At 40.2% G+C, this 22,613-nt stretch overlaps 1 protein-coding gene across 1 annotated transcript in view; it reads left to right on the top strand.

Moving 5' to 3' along the window:
* Positions 1 to 22,613, top strand: part of DOCK2 (dedicator of cytokinesis 2) — a 1,423,644-nt gene that overhangs the window by 611,808 nt on the left and 789,223 nt on the right. Inside the window, exon 26 of the mRNA XM_075599153.1 lies at positions 9,139 to 9,287. Within this exon, the coding sequence (XP_075455268.1) occupies positions 9,139 to 9,287 (149 nt within the window). The remainder of the gene's footprint in view (positions 1 to 9,138; positions 9,288 to 22,613) is intronic.

Raw genomic sequence — 22,613 nt, 5'->3', positions numbered from 1 at the left:
GTGCGCTCTCTCTTCCCCCTTTTCTTCTAGATTCCCTGTGGATGTGGTTGTCCACTTTGAGAGCAGCCGGAGACCCTCTATACCAGAATTTATTGGACTTATTGGACTATTCTGAGGACTGGTTTTTATACCCCCCCTCCTTTTTTTCCCATTTGTGGAGATATTCATTTGTTGTATGATCGTTTATATCTTGCTTTTATTGCTTAGCTATAGGTTTTATTTTATTGCATTTGATTTATTTATATTATTTATTCTATTATTTTTAATTTATCTTATTCATATTTCATTAGATTATATACCTATTATACAGTGTTTTACTCCTAGTGAGTCACACTGTATACCAGCAATCATTAGCAGAGGCGCAGCTCAGCCCCCTTCTTTTTGTTTGATATATATATATATATATAAACGAATAGACGATAATGGTGGAATAATGTTGGAATCATAACTTAAATAACGTGCAACGTTAGGGGGAGCATCTGTTTTTCATTAGCACTAACTGCCAGAAACAAAATAATCATCTGTTATTTAGGGCAGGGGTGCACAAACTTCCTGTGCTGCGCCCCCCCTGCCTGCTCTCCTCCTCAGTTGTGCCCCACCTTACCTCCAATGAAGCATGAAATGACGCTGCGGGGTCATGTGATGTCTCATCATGTGACCAGCGGCGTCATTTGACGTCACGTCTCCATGGTAACGGGCGTTATTTGACGCCACATTGCCATGGAGACGCGTGGACTGAAGCCAGTAAGTAAATTTACAGAGGCCTCGTGCTCTCAGCGCAGGGCCTCTGTAACCGCCGCGCCCCCCCAATAAAGTCTCGTGCCCCCCATTTTAGGCACCACTGATTTAAGGAGTAGCACTGGGTTAACGTTATATTGTTTTCTTTAGTGCATACTATAGGTGTTATAAAGAATCCAACTTTAGTCTATATAGGCCAACTCACCATTGTGGATCTGCCCTTTAGAATGGTGTTTCTCTTCCAGAATGCTATTGATATGGGAAATACACAGGGAAATACTGCCTATCAGACATATGATTTGAGCATGTTTGAAAACAGCGTGAAATAGCAGCTTATTCTGAAGTTCATCTCACTTGGCAAACATGCTCAGCTTTGGCCACAAATGTTACAATTATTAAATCAAACACTTGTCTACTTTGCTAAGACCATCAGCATAATTGACACTGTCCACAAGAAACCTTTGAAATAACTAAAGTTAAATTCCTCTTTCCTGCCATGTTATTGTTATATCAGAAAATCTAAAGTTTTATGAGAAAATGGTAGTATGCATCTAACACAGACAGTAAAAATGTTATTACAACTTCAGTGCACTCTGCAATGATTTCTCATTCACAGAACATTGGTAACACTAGACTTTTTAGTCTTTTAGTGTTCTTAGTTACTAAATTGTCAGGTAAGGGGAAAGAGAAACACAGAAAGCTTTAGGGGCCTATTCTTTACGCTGCAATAACAGGAATGTTTGCACAGAATGGCATATTTACTGTATTCATTATGCAGTAACCATGTCCAAAAATAGCTTTCTAAGAGATACAGTAATTTGTTTCTGGCAGTGCATTTCCATGTAATATGCCAAATTTGTATGCAAATTAAACAAACCTGCACATTCTCGGTTTATTTATAAATGTGCAAGATGGCATATTGTCCAGAAAAAAGGGAAGAGCAGTGAAAACAGCGCTAATGCAGTGAATGAAAATAGATGACACTATAAGTGACACACATACAGTAAGTACACTTTAAACTTAAAGTGGGGGCTGCCTAGGCAAAAAAGGTGTACACAAACCAATACAAACAGTAAAAAAAACAGAAAAGCCGGCGCCTCCAAAATGGAAAAGATAAAACTGACCAAATAGAGTCCAAGGGTATATGGAATGGAGTCCCGAGGGGAATCTTCAGTGAAGTCTCATAGACAGACAAACAAACATAAAAAACAAAAACGAAAAAGACAAAAGATCATAGTGCAACTAAACAAGACCAATATATACAAACAAATACTGAAAAGATTGGCAAAGAGATAATCACAAATATAATGCAATTAAATAAAATATTAATAAAACAACAGACACATGAATGTAGGGCTAAAGACACTAATAAGTTGAATCAACCGATAGGAGTAAAATTAAAATCCTACTTACAGCAGAGCTGAAGAATAAAAACCCATAGCAACTGTCTTTGAATCCAGACCAGAGCTTCTGCAGAGATGGAACACAGCAGCACAGCTTCCAAGAGTCCACACTTCAAGGGCGACCGCTGTAGCCACTCACGCAGACCTTCCAGGTGGGTGAGAGGTACCCCGAGGGGGGACCAGGGCTACACGCTGTTAGTGGAGTTGCCGCCACTGGACGCACAAGCCCGCAGGTCACGCGGTGTGTCGGTGACGTCACACCACAGCGCGAGGACAGGGGAAGCGCTCGAGAGAACAGTGAGGCTCTGGGAGCTGAAGAGCAGTCAGGAAACAGCAGTGCACAGACGGGAGAGGATGATGCATGTCCAAGCCAGAGCAAAAAGACCACCCTACTTCGTCAGGGGCATGACTGACGTCACTAAACGCGTAGGGTGGTCTTTTTGCACTTCCCCTGTCCTATAAGTAGGATTTTAAATTTACTCCTACCGGATGATTCAACTTATTAGTGTCTTTAGCCCTACATTCATGTGTCTGTTGTTTTATTAATATTTTATTTAATTGCATTATATTTGTGATTATCTCTTTGCCAATCTTTTCAGTATTTGTTTGTATATATTGGTCTTGTTTAGTTGCACTATGATCTTTTGTCTTTTTCGTTTTTGTTTTTTATGTTTGTTTGTCTGTCTATGAGACTTCACTGAAGATTCCCCTCGGTACTCCATTCCATATACCCTTGGACTCTATTTGGTCAGTTTTATCTTTTCCATTTTGGAGGCGCCGGCTTTTCTGTTTTTTTACATATTGTTAAGAAAGCCACAGACCGATATCTTGTCTCCTCAAGGTAGGCAAATGTTGTATTTTGCTGGAGGAGGAAGAGGAAGAAGAGGAGAAAGAAAATGAAGAGGAGAAGGAAGAAGAAAAGAATGTGCAATAGACCAAATAACCAAATTTGTCTATCTCGGGGAAACCAGATTTCTGCCTGTGAATTTCCAACCCATGTGGAATTAAATTGGCTGAAAGTGCATGCAGAGGAGATGTCTTTCCATGAGAATTTTCTGCATAGATAATTCATTATAAAAAAAATCTGGTGTTTTTGTCGTTTTTAGATCTTGAATTGGTATATACTGTAGCTCTGATCTGTTTTTACAAATTGCTTGATCCTAGCAAAAAAACGACCTAATAAGAATCTAATCTATGCATCTAATTCATCTAATAAATCTAATATATTCATTTAATTTAGCTCATATTGCCATATACTGTTGCATGAAAAAGTGATTAAGCTTCTGATTGGATACCTTATCCAGAAACCCCACAGTTCTTCACACTTTAATGATAATGTTATTTCCTAATTACATTTTTAAAATCTGTACTGGGTAAATATTTGATAAGTAAACAAGTTGGTAAATGCTAATTGAAGCTTTTCATCAGTTGTGTTGTTTTACCCATAATGTGTTCCAAGTATCCTGCTGTATCATCATACTACATTTAAATTGACCTTTTTTCTTAATCTGGTTTTTTTTTCCTATTTAAAAAAAAATGTGCTTTTGTTTTAAATGTATTTGGTGCTGCCATGGAGATTTTAGAAATCAGGTATTTTTAAGAAGCCTCTTATTTACATCATTATTTTATTACAATAATTATTATGATTATTATCATGCATCCTATTAACTAAATGAAGAACTATTTTAAAGCCACACTACAAGCTGCATTGTATTTTTTTACAGGGTTAAAGCAAGGGGTCTCCGAAGCTAAACTGTGTTAAATTCCGCTCTGGGGGCCCACTGCTTCAAGAGATACTTACCTCCTTAGCGGTGCCAGTATCCCTGTGCAATTTAAATGTCCCAATTACGCAGGCCAATAGGAAGCCACAATGGATGACATCGCGGCTTCCTATTGGCCCGCTTGACACAGGACATTTAAAGCCGCTATTTTGTTAAGCACACAATTTCCTTGGCTGCAGACATACCGGACCCCTAAGGCTGTAGGTATCTCTGAAATCAGGGGGATCATGGGGCTGAAATTAATACAGTTCAGCTCTGGAAACTCCCTGCTACAAACCTGTAATTAATTATTATTTTACTTTTAAAGGTAATGCAGCATGTATTGCTGCTTTAACAGTTCATATCTAATTTTATATCCATTTAAACTGTAAAACCCACTTTTAGTTTTCCATTAATTGCATGATGATGTATTCTACATATAGGAAATGAAGGCCAAATTGTCCCACTGTCCTTATCCCACTCCCTCACTTCAGGTGGGCACAGGGTTGAAAAATGCTCATGAATTACGAGATCCAAAAACCCAGCAAAGCTTTACATTTCCAGCCCAGCAACCCACTGCTTTCACAAAGATGTCAGACGCCTCCCCAGCTCAGAAAAACTGCCGGTACAACTGTGCTGAAAGGGTCTAAACTTTTTCTTGTAGATTTCAGGGGTGATATTGAAATGGTACAGCAATGCTGCTTTGATGGCCTCATAATCTTTTGTCAAAGTGTGCAGAAAGATCAGTGAAGACATTCAGGGCTCTGTTATTCAATTGGGGCATGAGATACTTTGCCCACTAATCACGAGGCAAATGATGCTGCCTGCAGGTTTTTTTCAAAACCTCACAGGAAAGTGTCCTGCTCCCTATCTTTTCCAGGCTTGGGAAATGCTGCATATGGGATTTTGATGGGCTGTACTCCCTGCTTTTTGGTGCTGACGATGCCTTCTGGAGCTTGGCAAGTTCCAGGTGGTGCCTTAGGTCCGCAGCGTATCTTTCCCTCGCATCCTCACATTCTGCAGCATATCTCGCTGCTTCGCTTTCTGAAGCTCATCTTTCTCTTTCTCTGTCAGCCTCGTGCTCTTGGAACTGGGTGCTGAGCTGCAACCACATTGCGTCATCTTCTGGTCCCAGGTACTTGAGAGTAGTTTGCAAGTATACATCCAGGGCACTGACAGGCTGAGAACTGCTGGAGTCCTCGGAATATGACAGTCCTAGGTTTCTTGATCTGTGGGCAATTTTCAGGGATAAGCCTGCCTCAGTTCCACTGCTGTGGTCATCCTGGCCCATGGCAGCATCTTGCTTTCTATCATTTTCTGGCAAGATTTGTATTAGCTCCTCTTTATTTTTACCCAGATTTTGAAGATCACGCTCATCACACGTTATCAGAGCCTCTTTCGTCTGGCGTCGGTATAAAGCAGTCATGTTCACTACACTTACTCAAAATAAAAAGATAGCAAAAGAAAAACAAAGACGGGGGGAGGGTACGAAACTGCTTGTGTGTTTTAGAAAAAACAGCACTGAGCAATAGCTTTGGGGGACTGAGTTGTGATCTTTCGCAAGACTTACACAGGTCAGTTACTGTCACTGATTGAGATGGAAAATTCGCCAATCTCTAGTAAGGAGTACCATTACTTTTTAAATTTGCCATCTCATAGTGACATCACTTTCTGACAAAAGCATAATGGATTATTTTGAGGAAACCTTATAACCTTTCAGCATATACACATACTGTAACCCTCGTTGCGCAGCTCCTAAGGAGCTTACATCAAGTGTTTATTTACAGAGCGTGCATAGACAGTTACCTTGTCAGGGTGCTGGATCTATACAAGCTAGGAGTAGATAATGCAATGATGGATGCCAGGAACGTTATTCATGCAAACAGGAGTTTTATTAATCGCCGTTGATAAGTGCTCCGTCACAATATACACTTTATTATATATAGACTCTCTGGTATATTCTTAGGTATATTCACAATTTGTACTGTCTGTATGCACTTCCCTAGTTGCCCCAATATGGGCCCACTAGGGATGTACTAAGGCTTGGCTCATGATGAGCTTCCTAAACGATCTCTCTTCTGTATAGCATCGATAGCGTTTCATCTCTTGTGCCGTATACTACACTCTCGGGCTGTAATTAGTGTCCCCATCATGGATACTGAATGCCACCTTGTGACCTTTAGTGCTGGACTTAGCTACGGACCCTCCAGTTGGGTTGATCCTACTATGCATCAGAGCTGCGGCTTGGGGAACCCCGTCTAGGAATATGCTTCTTCCATGTGAAACGAGAGTAGTATGAAGCCATTCCTATGGACACTATCTGGGTAGGACACTGTCCCTAACTACAAAACAAGAAAGGGGATCCCTACACTGTAATAGACCCATCTATACACTGTACATATTTACACTATTCACAGAGAAGCTCCTGTACTAGAACTCCTCCAGGAACTTGAGTTCCCTCAACTGGAGAGACTGGAAACGTGGGCAGATAAATAGCAGATGAGGTTTAATACAGATAAATGTAAGGTTATGCATTTGGGATGCAAGATTAAAAAGGCGACTTACAAATTAAATGGGGATAAATTGGGGGAATCCTTGATGGAGAAGGATTTAGGAGTGCTTGTAGACAGCAGGCTTGGCAATAGTGCCCAAAGTCATGCAGTAGCTTCAAAGGCAAACAAGATCTTATCTTGCATTAAACAGGCAATGGATGGAAGGGAAGTAAACATAATTATGCCCCTTTACAAAGCATTAGTAAGACCACACATTGAATATGGAGTACAATTTTGGGCACCAATCCTAAAAAAAGACATTATGGAGCTAGAGAGAGTGCAGAGAAGAGCCACCAAATTAATAAAGGGGATGGACAATCTAACTTATGAGGAGAGGCTAGCTAAATTAGATTTATTTACATTAGAAAAGAGGCGTCTAAGAGGGGATATGATAACTATATACAAATATATTCGGAGACAATACAAGGAGCTTTCAAAAGAACTATTCAATCCCACGGGCAGTACAAAGGACTCGGGCCATCCCTTAAGGTTGAAGGAAAGGAGATTTCACCAGCAACAAAGAAAAAGGTTCTTTACAGTAAGGGCAGTTAAAATGTGGAATTAATGACCCATGGAGACTGTGATGGCAGATACAATAGATTTGTTCAAAAAAAGGTTGGACATCTTTTTGGAAAGGAAAGGTATACAGGGATATTCCAAATAAGTATACATGGGAAGGATGTTGATCCAGGGATTAATCCGATTGCCAATTCTTGGAGTCAGGAAAGAATTTATTTTTCCCCTTATGAGATATCATTGGATGATATGACACTGAGGTTTTTTTGTTTGCCTTCCTCTGGATCAATAAGTAAGTATAGATATAGGATAAAGTTTCTGTTGTCTAAATTTAGCATAGGTTGAATTTGATGGACGTATGTCTTTTTTCCACCTCATCTACTATGTAACTATGTAACTATGTAACCTTCTCCCTCACTATATATATCCTTCTGTAACATCACTGTAACCAGGCAGAAGTGGGCGAGACTTGGCTCTGCCAAATCACCCAATATCATGTGATGGGAGGGGAACGTTATTCTGCTTGTTCCCACATGGTGCAGCTCTTAAGGCCCTCGTAGTACCAAAATGGGGTTACATACAGTATATTGTATACAGTAAATTGTTCTAAAGTACAATAAAATGTTAATAAATTTATAAACATTTGCAGTCACACACAAAAAAATGTAAGCCACTTTCTCCAGTTCTCTGAACTAATTTTATAAATATGGTAACATTTAATTATAGTATTCAATGTGATGTTGATTGGTCTTGCGACAACATTGTCCCTTTTTTAAATCTTGAATGTACAGTATGTGTAAGAAATAAGCAACATTACAAAAAATATTGGTGAGGTGACCTGTTTGTCGTAACATATACCCAGGGCCGTTGCTTCCCCAAGGTGACTTAGGCGGTCACCTTGGGTGGCACATTTTGGGGGGAATTGGCGGTGGCAGCAGAGGAGGAGAAGGACGGCAGGCGGCTGCAGAAGAAGAGGACAGAGGAGGAGGACGGCGGCCAGCGTTGGGAGAGGAGGAGGACAGCAGGAGCGGAGCAGGGCGACAGAGGAAGAGGACGTCAGGCGGCGGTGGGAGAAAAGGACTGAGGACCACGGGAGTGGAGCATGGTGGCACAGGAAGATTGGGGAGGAGCGCACCTTAGCGGTTCAACCCAGAAGTCTTCACTGACTTCTGGTGTCTGCCGCTGCAACAGTGCAGTTCTTCCCTGGCCATCCTGCTATGCTTCAAGGGTCCTCAGTCCTCTTCTCCTGTTGCTGCCACCTTCCTCCTCTTCTTCCCTGCTCCTGACGTTCTCCGTCCTCTTCTCCTGCCATGGACTGATGTCCTCCTCCTCGGTCCTCTTCTCCCGCTTCTTGCCCGCCGTCCTCCTCCTCTGCTACCCTGCTCCACCAAAGCCAAGTGAGATATGGAGAAAGGAAGAGGAGGGGGTGGGAGAAGAAGAGAAGGAGGGGGTGATAATAGGGGAAGAGGACGGGGTGAGAGAGAGAGTGGGAGGAGGGGGAGAGAAAGTGGAGGGAGGTGAGAGAGGAAGAGGAGACGGAGGGTCAGAGAGTAAGAAGAGGAGGGGGTGAGAGGAAGAGGAAGGAGGGTATTGAGGAGTGGGAGGGGGGTGAGAGGAGGAGCGGGAGGGAGATGAGAGAGGGGGACTGGTAGGGGGGTGAGAAGAGAGGGGATGAGAGAGAAGGGGGCTATAATAACATTATTTTTTTAAATGTGCCAAATACCCTTGCACCGGTTCTGTAATAAGATATAAGAGATTTTCCTATGACTGGTCTACCACAGTAAAATTAGTGGGGGGGAAAAGCATATGTTTTTATGGTGAAAGTAAACAGCTGCCTTGTGAGAAACTTCAGTTTGTAACAGCTGGTGCCAGAATCTAGCTACTGAGTATACACAATATAGAAAGATCATCAAAACTTCTCTTGAGGCTCTTTCTGGCATTTCAATTTAGCGTAAGGCATGCTGTTTCTGTATAAAACATTTTTGGTAAGTTGTAATCTTACAGAAAAGAACCCTGAGGCACAATTAAGCAAATAAAAGTAATGTGCAAGTGGCTGCAGGTGATACAAATGTATATAGTGTAAAAGAAAAACTGCTTTTATGCCGAATTCATAAAGGGGAGCGATACAAAAAAGATTGCTTTTTTATAGACCTTTGTTTTTGTTTCTAGAATGTCGTGACATTTTGCTTCCAATGATCACCGAAGAATTGAAAGGATGGTTAGAACAAGGAAAACCAGAGCAACCCCAGATAAAAGAGAAGAAATTCTGTGTGGATTTACTCAACAGCATTCTAGAGGTGCTTAGCTGTCAAGACGCGGTACGTGATTAATGTCATCATATATGCCATCACATTTGAGCAAGCCAAATTAGAAGCAGGGCACACATTTTTGGTGTGCAGCAGATATCTGATGTATTGTATCACATTTGAGCAGTCATTTTCTGTAGTATTAAAATGGATGTATACTGTAGATGTATGAATTTAAGTAGCACTGACCATATAGGAAGAACCTTATACACATCTACTATATATTTTGGAAAGTTGTTTGTCTGTGTTTCTGTTCGCTATGCATTTGGACACCTCTTAAGATATTGTGACCACATGTTTCAATATGCTTCCTGAGGTCAAAGAGCAGGTTTGTGGCTATGTTTGGATACAATTCACAAATGACATCACAAATTACATGATCAGATCAAACAACCCTCAAGCTACCACTTCATCTTGGTCACTCCGAAAATCCAATTTGCAACATTAGCAAAAAACAGGAGCTGCCAACGTTCTTCAAGAGTGCGAGATCATTGTTTGGGATGAGAGGATGTCCCACAAACACGCATTAGATTTTCTCAATCAAACGTTTCAGGACCTCGGAGGCAATGAAACTATTATGGGTGAAGTGGTTGTAGTTTTAGCAGGGGATTTCACATTAAGAAACTAAAAAAATAAATTATCTATTATAAATGTCAGTATTTTTTTTTTTTTGGTACTTTTAACTTACATACAGTAGATGTACTGTAGCAGGCTTCATTGTTCAACAAAGTCAGCCAGCATAACCACGCAAAAGGCTGTGTGGGCTGCCAAGCCGTCAGTCTCATGGCACAATAAACAATAACATTTGGAAATCTGCAGTGCCCACTCATCTTTCTTTTTATGTTAAACCAACATTGGGATATCTACAGGCTCTCCCTGGAGACGAGGAGCACTGATATCTTCACATCTATTTAAAAATTATTGATATGGGGTGCTCCAGTGATCCCTATTCTACATATCAAATTATAAAACACATTCAGGGAAAACTTGTAGCCTGACGTGGTACTTAGTGAGTCTTACAACAAAAAAGACGGTGTAAATCAGCGCTAAATAAAATGAAATATACACACTAATATAAATTGTGAACCCTAGATTGGGTAGGCTAGGCCGTCTGGTACGTACTGATAGCACAATCAGATAATAGATGACACAAGGAAAAAAGAAAAAACGGCGCCTTACAAGTCCAATTAAATATATGGAATGTCCAAACGTTACGTGAATAGTCCCAACAGTGTCTTCTGGCATAAGGGCAGTGGAGGTTTTGATGTGCAGCTCCCACCGTGCATAAATGAAATATGTGGAGAGAAAACAAACAAAATTATGGTGCAGTATGCCAAACAATGTGTGCTGACATATAAGTCCAAAACAAATGACAACAAAACAAACAAAACCAGACAGACAATACAAACACTAGCAAGGCTAATATGAATTAAAAGCTATTTAATAAACAACATAAAATAAAGGATTCCGGAAGACTATAAGATCGCAGCAGGTCCAGATGGAGTAAAATTGGGACCCTACTCACAAGATTCCAAGTCATAACAGGCAATAGAGATGGGGGCCGGGCTGTTAGTCATCTGCGGTAGCAGCCGAAAAGCCTTCCTGTGATTCCCCACTTGTTTGGGGCGCATGGTACGTCACTAGGAGGCGGGACTTCCAGACGGATGTTACGTCACACGAAGGCGGAACTTCCGGGAACGGCGCTCCTTCTCTCCCAAGCCTGAATCAGCTGCGTAGCTCACGTCTTCCTTTACCAAAAGCAGCTCTAAAAGATAACTTCCCAACGCGTTTCGTGCGCATGCGCACACTTCCTCAGGGGTGCCATCTCTATTGCCTGTTAAGACTTGGAATCTTGTGAGTAGGGTCCCAATTTTACGCCATCTGGACCTGCTGCGATCTTATAGTCTTCCGTGACCCTTTATTTTATGTTGTTTATTAAATAGCTTTTAATTCATATTAGCCTTGCTAGTGTTTGTCTTGTCTGTCTGGTTTTATTTGTTTTGTTGTCATTTGTTTTGGACTTATATGTCAGCACACATTGTTTGGCATACTGCACCATAATTTTGTTTGTTTTCTCTCCACATATTTCATTTATGCACGGTGGGAGCTGCACATCAAAACCTCCACTGCCCATATGCCAGAGGACACTGTTGGGACTATTCACGTAACGTTTGGACATTCCATATATTTAATTGGACTTGTAAGGCGCCGGTTTTTCTTTTTTCCTTTTTTACTTAGTGAGTCTTACAAAGACAACAGAAGTTAATGTATAAAGCACTGTTACAAAATATTCATGACTTATTGGCACTGACACAGCACAGTGATCTGTTAAAAACCGCTAAGTATACAATATACTGTATGAATTCACAGTTTGCTAAAATGAAACATGAGCCTGTATGATATTTGTTTTACTTTGGGACATACAAAGGTTGTATACTGTAAGCACTATAGAACTGAGCTTCTCAGACAATGCTTGAACGTTTTGGATGCAGTTGGGTTATAAACAAACAACGATTTTTCTAGAAGAGTTCTCATTTTTTTGCCTTCATGTTTAACTTTTTATTTCACAAAATTCAATGCTTCTGTTTATTAATCTATATTATTCTTCACCTTTTTTGCTCCATGTTACTCTATCATAAGGAAAATTGAATCTCAGTCGCACTGGTGGTATAAGAGACATGTAAACAGCAGGAATACATATTAGTGTTAGGCCGCGCTTATAGTGCCGGCAACGGCGACGCGACTGATGACATCACCTGTCGCCATCGCCATGCAACGTCACTGGCTACAAGGCCAGCGAAGTCATAAAGGGGGAAGGCAGAGGGACGAAGAAGCTCCTGATTGGCCGCAAGGGAAGACCGTACCGAAAAAAACAAATATCAGTGACTACCAAATTTTTGGTAGCACTGTCGCTTCGTCACTGTGTCGGCATTGCGTGCACTATAAGCGTGGATGATGGCGACAATGCATTTGTTTTGACGCGACGGTCACGTCGCCGGTGCCATCACTATAAGCGCAGCCTTACGTACAATAGAGCATGGAACAGTGTACAGGTGCATTTGTTGAGAGGCTGTATTTATTAGTATTTAAATACAAATGTAGCCCAACTCACATTCCCTGGGGCCTTTTAGCCTGGCGGCATTTTAATGAAGCGACTTCTTTACCAGTAGCTGGGGATTGCTGAGGTCGGTTTTCTCAGGTAATTTCCGGCTGCAAAAAAGTTAAATGGGCTACATCTGCACTAACTTAAATACTTTCAAAGGTGGCTTTTCAACTGTGTCTTGAAGATGGAAAGAGTGAGCTTTGTGATCTCTGAAGGGAAGAAATTTCCAGGAATAGAGTATACTGTAGCATGTGAGAGACTTTAGGCATGATGAGAAATCTTTGCACAGTTAAAGAGGTGAGTAGCGTCTTAGCAAAAGATTAGGGAGGAAAGTATCAAAGTAAAGAAAGTACAAATAGAATATCGTTTTGACACATTGCTTGATTTTCTACTTGTGTTCACTTCAAATATAAGACGTGATGCAAAATGTTAGCTAGAAAAGTTTTTGCTAATCTTGAAATATTTTTTGGAGACAAATCCATGATAATAATTTGATGTGCAATTTGATACATCTGATTATAAACTGTGTATCATGTATCTCCTCTTATTAACTCCCCGTAAATAGCAAGCTGACATACACAGTGCAAAACTTAGAGCAAAGACCTTGAGACTTTGAAGTAAGATAAGAACGACACAATCCTTTGCACCACATTTTTATTGATAATGTATTTCATCCCCTAAATCTGCAACTGAATAATCTTTGTATGTGGAATTTAAATCAACTAAATGAAACAAGTAGGGGAGGAGTAGAAAGTAATCTATATCATGGTGACACTCGGGGGCGGATTGGAAGGGAAATGTGGCCCAGGCATTTCACTTATCTGACGAGCCTCCACCTGCGACATCATGACATGCTGTGTCACATGACGGCACATTGTCACGGCAACACGTCACCATGTGACATCGCATCATGATGCAGCATCACATGATGCTGTGACGCCGACCTTGGAGGCCTGCTCTCTTATAGAGGCCCCGCTCTCCCCACTGGCAATCAGTTTAATTGTTGTGGGGAAAAGTGCAGGGCTTCTGTAACCATGATGAATAGAACAGCACCGACCCATGCGTGCTGTGGGCCGTTGCTGCAGGCGTGCTGTGGCATCAGCCCACAGGCCCACCCGCCCACCAGACATTTGGCCAATATCCGACGGACCAATTTGCCCCTGGTAACACTATTCTAACTGCAGCAGTTTGAAAGTGTTGCAAGGGTAAAAGCTGAGAGGCAACGAGACCAGTTAGAAATGTGTTACTTTATACAATAATAAGTGCAGTTATTATTTTTTTGGTGTTGCAATCAAGTAACTCCCAGTAATAGTCTCCCATTTAGATATGTCATGACTCCTCAAAATGAATATGATTAAAACGGCAAAAAGCATCATGTTAATGAAAGTTGATAGTTGAAGATGAATCGGCGCCACAGCAGTAAGTAAGTCAGAGTTCACTGAAGTTCCGGTATTGAAAGAGCTTTATTGATACATGGCACACACAAGGCAGCAGGCTAACATCACCTCCTCCTCCTCTACGAGTTTCACACTGTAAAGCGGTCGTCTTGGAGTAGGGGAGGTGACTACAAAACCCAATATTTAAATTAAAAAGCCCGTGAACCGGGGCTAATTAGCCCTGCATCAGCTGTGTATATCGCAGAAGCAATCAACGTATATGCAAGTAAATGATTAACCAGCACTGACATCTATGGTACAGACCATATGTCCGTTACCATTGATAATGTACATACCTAGAGGATTAAATTATAAGAAAAACCTCTAAAAAAAAATATGTCAAACCACAGCACAAAATACAAGGGCTTAATATAAAAAAAACGGAGTAACACTTCAAATCTGGACACATAAAGATTGCTACATGGATAAAAAGTACAAGTCTAATCTTCAACTAAATGCACCAAAATAATAAATGGTAACATATTGTGCAAGAATAATAAACAAGTCTCCAGAAACATTGGGCAAGAAGGAGGTTGGGGGAAAGAAAGGAAGGGAAGGACATGGGAAGGTATGTACACCTTGGGTTATGACTTTCACACTGACGTCATCCGTGCGACTGGAGCGGTAGCTCCGGATTCTATGCACAGCAGCGATTCCTTAATGCTCTTACCTCCTAGTTATTTAACTAAGATGTGGGCCATACGTGGTATCCACTAGTGGAGATAGGACTGCAGGACCTTTGTACCTAATGAAGATATAGTAGCCTTATCTTTAAGGGCTATAGAACAGGACAGGTTCATATCATTACGTCTTTCACTCTAAGACCTCTCTGACCATAGAGCAAAGTCTGACGTATAGCCACCTTTATCCCGTGATATATCATAATTGAAGTGCTGATTACTAAGATACCAGCACTTTCTCAAAGGGTATTATTTTGCTGCTCAGTTTGAATCTTTTACTTTACAGACTCTGTGGCCTATCTCCTCTCCCTATCCCCTTGATTTTGAATGGACAGGGTCACCAAGCATATCCCTGGATTAACCTCATGATTAATTACGTATGTACACCTTAATATCAGGGGTTCATGTGCTCTGAGTGTATGCTATCAAAAGAGTGGATGTGTTACTTACCTTTAACAGCAACTGAGCTGGTCACACTCGTCCATCTCCAGATACCTCCATGTACACAGTGTATCTACAAATACTCATGTGTCAACTCCATCTGACACGGTTATACCTAGGTACTACTTTTGAGGTACAGGAGACCTATACCAGTAGCTAATCTGTATACTAGCAACACAACGCACATTTATATGCGCCTGTATACAGTGTATGCTACTTACCAGATATACCTTTTCCGGCTCTACACACTGGAGTCGTTATTGTTGCATGATTGAGTCATATGCTGTGCTAGCGCTTTTTTATCTGTGTTCACGTTCGTATCTTATGTAATTATTAATAAAATGTATTTATTTTTCTATTAGTAGAGTTTAGTGTGCGTCCCTATAGGGTTCTTTCTCTCTGTCGTGTAATCCAATATATGTATACCCTGACAGCACCACTCTAGGAAGAATACATTTTGTTTCTTTTCGGCGGGCTGAGCAGGCATTCTGTGTGTATTTGTTAGTAGTCACCTCCCCTACTCCAAGACGACCGCATTACAGCGTGAAACGCGTAGAGGAGGAGGAGGTGATGTTAGCCTGCTGCCTAGTGTGTGCCATGTATCAATAAAGCTTTTTCAATACCGGAACTTCAGTGAACTCTGACTTACTTACTGCTGTGGCGCCAATTCATCTTCAACTATCTGCATACTCCATTTCGGACGCACGCAACGGGAGCAACAGTCAAGGAGAGCTAGGATCCAGGACGGATGAGCAGACAGGGGTAAGCAATGTGACCCTGAGCCCAGACCGCTATTGTGGTCCCGCTGTGCCCTCCGATTATTGTTCCTCACTGTCTGACATTCTATGTTGCCAGTTCGTGCAACTCTTCATTAGCCTCAGCGCATGACAGTATTTGTACTTTCTGTTAATGAAAGTAAATTATTCCTTTGAAAGTAGTGGGAACTTTTTTTTTTGCACTGAGATTGTCCTAGATTTGGATACATAATGCCCATGAATCAGAGCATATACAGGTTAGTTAAAAACAATTGTGAATCAATTTGCATAAAACATGTTTGTATTTTTGCAGCATCATACAATTCTGTTTATCAATTTAACTTTAGAATATGAACAAGTAATAGTAATTTAACTAAAATATGTAAATTTTGATTTCAGGATAATTTTAAAAGATGTTGATAAATTCCATGTAAAAGGGAAATGTTTACAGTGTACAGTATCACAAAGAGGGTGTGCCTGACAGTTCACTATTTGAGAGAATCTATAGGTTCCCTTTGTTGTAAATCATGGGACTAAGATTTTTGAGTTTTATGGCTGTATGAAACCCAGTTCCCCCCTAGAGTGGTAAATATGCATACATTTCTGGACATGTATTTCTCAGTGTGTAAAGCTATGTTGCCCCTCTTTTACTCTTCTGTGGAAGCTTCCAATTTAGAGAGGGCTTACAGAGAGGTGCTCCTCACATTAAAGGAGCAATCCATTGAGTTTTTTATCTTATTTTTATCCATGTTTTAATTCATAATTGGAGCAGACGGTCTTTGGAGCTGAGTCCCATTAATTTCCGCTCTGGGGACTCCATGCTTCTAGAAATACTTACCTCCATAGGGGGTGCAGTTTTCTGCAGTTTTTAGCATCCGCAACACATGGGCCAACAGGAAGTGTGTGATGTCACGGCTTCCTCTTGGCCTGAAGGGCCCAAGAGCTTTGAAAATCGGCCATAATGTGAACCCTGGAGCGGCTACCATCACCCACAATGGAGGTAAGTACCTCTGGAATCAGGAGGTCCCCAGAGTTGAAATGAATGGATAATGAAAAAAGGGTTGCAATAAAAAGTAAGATCGACCCTAAAAAGTTCTTTAAGTACCTTAATAACAAAAAAATGAGAAAAGAAAATATAGGACCCTTTCAGTGTGAGACGGGCAGGCAGATTATTGGAGATAAGGGAAAAGCAGAGGTATTAAACAAATTCTTTGCCTCTGTGTTCACCAGGGAAGAATCCATGTCAATTGTAGTGCCGCAGGAGGAAGCCTCAACCTCCTTTTTAATAAACAATTGGTTAACTGAGGAAGAAGTTCATAGGCAGCTTGAAATATTTAAGTAAATAAGGCACCTGGCCCCGATGGCATACATCCAAGAGTTCTCAAGGAGTTAAGTTCAGTAATAGCCAAACCATTACATTTAATATTCAAAGACTCCATTTCCACAGGCTCAGTACCACAAGATTGGCGTAATGCAGATGTGGTGCCTATATTTAAAAAGGGAGCTAGATCACAACCGGGGAATTACAGACCTGTAAGCCTGACTTCAATAGTGGGGAAACTATTTGAAGGTTTAATATGGGATAATATTCAGGAACACCTAAAGGAAAACAAAATTATTAGTAGTAGTCAGCATGGATTTATGAAGGATAGATCATGCCAAACTAACCTTATTTGTTTCTTTGAGGAGGAATATAGGAATTTAGACCAGGGTAATGCAGTTGATGTGGCCTACTTAGATTTTGCAAAGGCTTTTGATACGGTTCCACACAAGAGGTTGGTGTACAAAATAAAGCAAATTGGACTCAGTAAAAATATATGCACCTGGATTGAAAACTGGTTGAAGGACAGACAACAGAGGGTTGTCATAAATGGAACATTTTCAGGTTGGGCTAAAGTCGTGAGTGGAGTACCTCAGGGATCGGTACTGGGACCCCTGCTTTTTAACTTGTTTATTAATGACCTTGAGGTTGGCATAGAGAGGAAAGTCTCCATCTTTGCTGATGATACTAGATTGTGTAAGGTAATAGAATCAGAGCAGGATGTAATTTCTCTTCAGAAGGACTTGGAGAGACTAGAAACGTGGGCAGGTAAATGGCAGATGAGGTTTAATACAGATAAATATAAGGTTATGCATTTGGGATGCAAGAATATAAAGGCGAATTACAAATTAAATGGGGATAAATTGGGGGAATCCTTGATGGAGAAGGATTTAGGAGTGCTTGTAGACAGCAGGCTTAGCAATAGTGCCCAAAGTCATGCAATAGCTGCAAAGGCAAACACGATCTTATCTTGCATCAAACGGGCAATAGATGGAAGGAAGTAAACATAATTATGCCCATAATTTGGGCACCACTCCTTAGAAAAGACATTATGGAACTAGAGAGAGTGCAGAGAAGAGCCACCAAATTAATAAAGGGGATGGACAATCTAACTTGAGAGACTAGTTAAATTTGATTTATTTACATTAGAAAAGAGGCGTCTAAAGGGGGATATGATAACTATTTACAAATATATTTGGGGACAGTACAGGGAGCTTTCAAAAGAACTATTCATCCCATGGGCAGTACAAAGGAATCGGGGGCATCAACTTAAGGTTGGAAGAAATTAGCTTTCACCAGAAACAAAGGAAAAGGTTCTTTACAGTAAGGGCAGTTAAAATGTGGAATTATTACCCATGGAGACTGTGATGGCAGATACAATAGATTTGTTCAAATCCTATGCATTTTATTCCCAAGGTCACGTGACGCGAGACATTTAAATGCATAGGAGATACCGGCACCCCATAACGAGGCCTGCATCTTAGGAAGCAGTGTGGTTCTGCTCTGGAGACCCCCTGCTCATCTACACTAGTATTACATTTTTGATTAAAACAGCTTAATTACCGTAGCAGCTAGCCACTAAGGCAATGAAGGGGTTAACTACCCATACATGTTTTATTGTGGGTAGCAGGGGTGGGTGAAGGTTGTATTTGGCCCTTGGTGGATGTTTAGGCCTTGCATGGTGGTTGCGGGTGGAGTTAATCCCTTCATTAACTTAGCGGTTAATACCGCTAAGGTAATGAAGGGGTTAAGCCCTCCTGCTACCACCCAGTAGGTGTAAACATGCATCTTTGGTGCTACTACCCCCTTCACCTAATATCTCTACCCACAATAAATAAAAATACACACAACAACCCTGCTACCCACCTCCTCTACCCCCAACAACCCCCAATACATATGCAGATATGAATAATAGTGCATTTGTCCATTGTAAAGCAAACATTTTCCAGCCAGCATAAATAAAGTAAATAAATCTTTCTACTTACCCCTGCCATCATGAAGGGCGTCCTCATCAGCATGATGCAGGTCATGTCCTCCCTTGCCAGAAAGAGTACAGTAAAAAATATAATCTAATGACCCCTAAGCCCTTAACCACCTTAGCGATTAATAACTGCTGTAGTAATTAAGGTGTTAACCCATGTCCCTCGCTACCCACCCAGAAGGCATAACCACCGACCCCGGATACACTATACCCAATCTGTACCCATTTATTGGCACAGTGGTATATCATACCCATATAATATGGGCATGGTAAGCCACTATATCACACAATGTTCAACCTAATAAAAATAATTAAGGCCAAAAATACACAATAATCAAAGAAATACACAAGCACCTAAACACCCCAACAATAAAAGAACTTAAAAGCCTCAACTACATATCAATCACCTTAATCCATCACTAAAACAGCAAAAGAATTCCAATTATGTTATTCTGAAACATACAGTAAGAATATAAATAAATAATTATCCAACCAATCAATTAAAGAAATAAAACCAGTAACCAACAACAAAAAAATTAATTTAACCCAGTAACCAACAAATCAATTAAATAAATAAAATCACTAGTCAACAAGACAAATAATTAATTGAAACCACTAGCCAACAAAACAATTAATTAATTAAAAACACTAACCAATCCTACAATGCACTAAAACCAAGCCATCCAAATGCCAAACAATTGAATCCATACAATAAAAACAAATAGAAAAAATAACAATCAATAATAAACATGCATTTGCCAAAAAATGCATTGCCTGACACTGTATTTAATCTGTACCCAAGGGCACAGGTTAATACATTATCAGTCAATGGTCGAGCAAATACATAAAAATAAAAAAACCTGAAAAAAAAACAATTTCATACATTCAGTATTTTACAGTACTTACCTTTAGAAGTCTTCACCCTCAGAATCCCGGTGTATCTGCAAGCTCTCATGCCGCAACGTCATCACCTGCAATCCAACGCCATCCACCTTGAAGACCAGCATCAGGTAAAATAAATATTCTTTCTTTTATCTTCTATTACCATCTTCTATCTTCATCTGTAATTATTTTTTATTTTTTCTTTAATCTTCTATCTTCTTCTTTCAATCCAAAGCCCCATAGTAAATCCGTAACGGAAGTTGTCTCGTCAGCGTCTTCAGGTAAAATGAGACGTACAGACCTTATATATGGCCTATGATGTCACATTTTAGGGTCAGATGGTACAGCTCCAATCCGATTGGATGCTGTATCATGTGGCCACCTCATTTTTTTAAAGGATGTGACGTCATTTCCAAGGGAGGTAGTCACATCCTTAAAACCACATGGCTATATCACATGGTATTACAGGCAATGGGATTGAAGACAATCCCTTTGGTTCCTGTACCATGTGATAGGTCACATTAGTTCAAAAGGATATGGCATCGCTTTAAGGGATGATGTCACATCCTTTTGAATTAATGTGACCTATCAATGGTACAGAAACCAAAGGGATTGTCTTCAATCCCATTGGCTGTAATACCATGCGAAATAGCTATGTGGTTTTAATGATGTGACGTACCTCCCTTTCAGATGATGTCACAATCTTAAAAAAAAAAAAGAGGCAGGCACATTATACAGAATCCAATCGGATTGGAGCTGTACTATCTGACCCAAAAATGTGATGTCACAGGCCATACAGTATATAAGGTTTGTACGTCTCATTTTACCTCAAGATGCCAACGAGACAACATCTGTTGTGGATTTACCATGGGGTTTTGGATTGAAAGAAGAAGATAGAAGATTAAAGAAAAGATAAAAATAATTACAGATGAAGATAGAAGACGGTGATAGAAGATAAAAGAAAGAAGATTTATTTTACCTGATGCAGGTCCTCAAGGTGGATGGCGTTGAATTGCAGGTGATGATGTCGCGGTGCGAGAGCTTGCAAATACACCGGGATTCGGAGGGTGAAGCTTTCTAAAGGTAAGTAAAATACTGACTGTATGAAATGTTATTGTATTTATTTATTTTTATGCATTTGCTTGCCCATTGACTGACAATGCATTTTTTGGCAAATGTTTGTTTACTATTGATTGTAATTTTTTTCTATTTTTTTTATTGTTTGGATTCATTTGTTTGGAATTTGGATGGTTTGTTTTTAGTCATTTCAGGATTGCTTAGTGTTTTTAATTAATTGTTTTGTTGGCTAGTGGTTTTATTTATTTAATTGATTTGTTGGCTACTGGTTTAAATTATTTGTTTTGTTGGCTACTAGTTTTATTTCTTTAATTGATTGGTTGAATAGATGTTTAATTATTTATATTCTTATGTTTTGGAATAACATACTGTAATTGGAATTCTATTGCTGTTTTAGTGATAGATTTATGTAATTGATGTGTAGTTGAGGCTTTTTAGTTCTTTTATTGTTGGAGTGTTTAGGTACTTGTGTATTTCTTTGATTATTGTTTATTTTTGGCCTTAATTATTTTTATTAGGTTGACCATTGAGGAATATAGTTGCTTATCATGCCCATATTATATGGGTATGATATACCATTGTGCCAAGGGTTGGTATAGTGGGTCCATGGTGGGTGGTTAGGCCTCCCGGGTGGGTAGCAGGGGACAGGGGTTAACTCCTTAATTACTATAGCGGTTATTAACCGCTAAAGTGATTAAGGGCTTATGTGCCATTTGATTGTATTTTTTCTTGATTTCTTGCTGGCATCGGAGGACATGGACCTGTAGTATGCTGATGAGGACGCCCTTCATGATTGCAGGGGTAAGTTGCACGTTTTATTTACTTTATTCATTCTGGATGGCTAATGTTTGATTTTATAATAGGCAAATGCACTATTATTCATAACTGGATGCCAATTATAGGATGTGTTGGGGAGGGGGGGGGATTGCTGGGGGTAGAGGAGATGGGTAGTTATGTTGTTGTGTTTTAAAATATTTATTTTGGGTAGCGAGGATGGGTGAAGGTGACATTTGGCCCTTGGTGGGTGTTTATACCTGCCAGATGGGTAGCGGGAGGGGTTTACCCCTTCATTACCTTAGCACTATTAACCACAAAGGTAATGAAAGGGTTAACTCTACCCGCAAGACCTAAACACCCACCTAGGGCCAAATACCACATTCACCCACCCTTGCTACCCACAATAAACATGGCAGTGGACCCCTTCACTGCCTTAGCGGTTATCCACTAAGGTAATGAAGTTGATTGCAAATGCATTTTTATTGCATGGGATTCATGCCGAGGCCTTCGGTACTGATATTAATGAATATCAGCTTCGGAGACTCCCGGCATGAATCTGATGCAGGAAAAATGTGTTTTTTTTCTAAGTCCTCTCTCGCTGCCTCTCAGTGGCATCTCATGGCCCATTCAATTCAACATGTCTTCTGTCACCAAAAGATTTCTTATAAAATAGCACCACTTGGAAAACATGGGCTTTGCCCATTGTAGTAATATCTCTCTTTCCTTATATACCTCTTAAATTTCTAACCTAGTCAAACTCTTCTTTTCTTCGTAAAATCCATTATCTTGTCTGTCTGGGGTAGGTGAGTTCTCTGAATTAGGATTTCCTTGAAAAATGATACATACTGTACAGTATCTTGCAGCTTAATAAAGAGCTTGTAAATA

Source organism: Ascaphus truei, chromosome 5, assembly GCF_040206685.1.
Source record: "Ascaphus truei isolate aAscTru1 chromosome 5, aAscTru1.hap1, whole genome shotgun sequence".
NCBI classification, from domain to species: Eukaryota; Metazoa; Chordata; class Amphibia; order Anura; family Ascaphidae; genus Ascaphus; species Ascaphus truei.
Note: the sequence above shows the minus strand (reverse complement) of the source record. Positions and strands in the feature narration are given on the sequence as shown.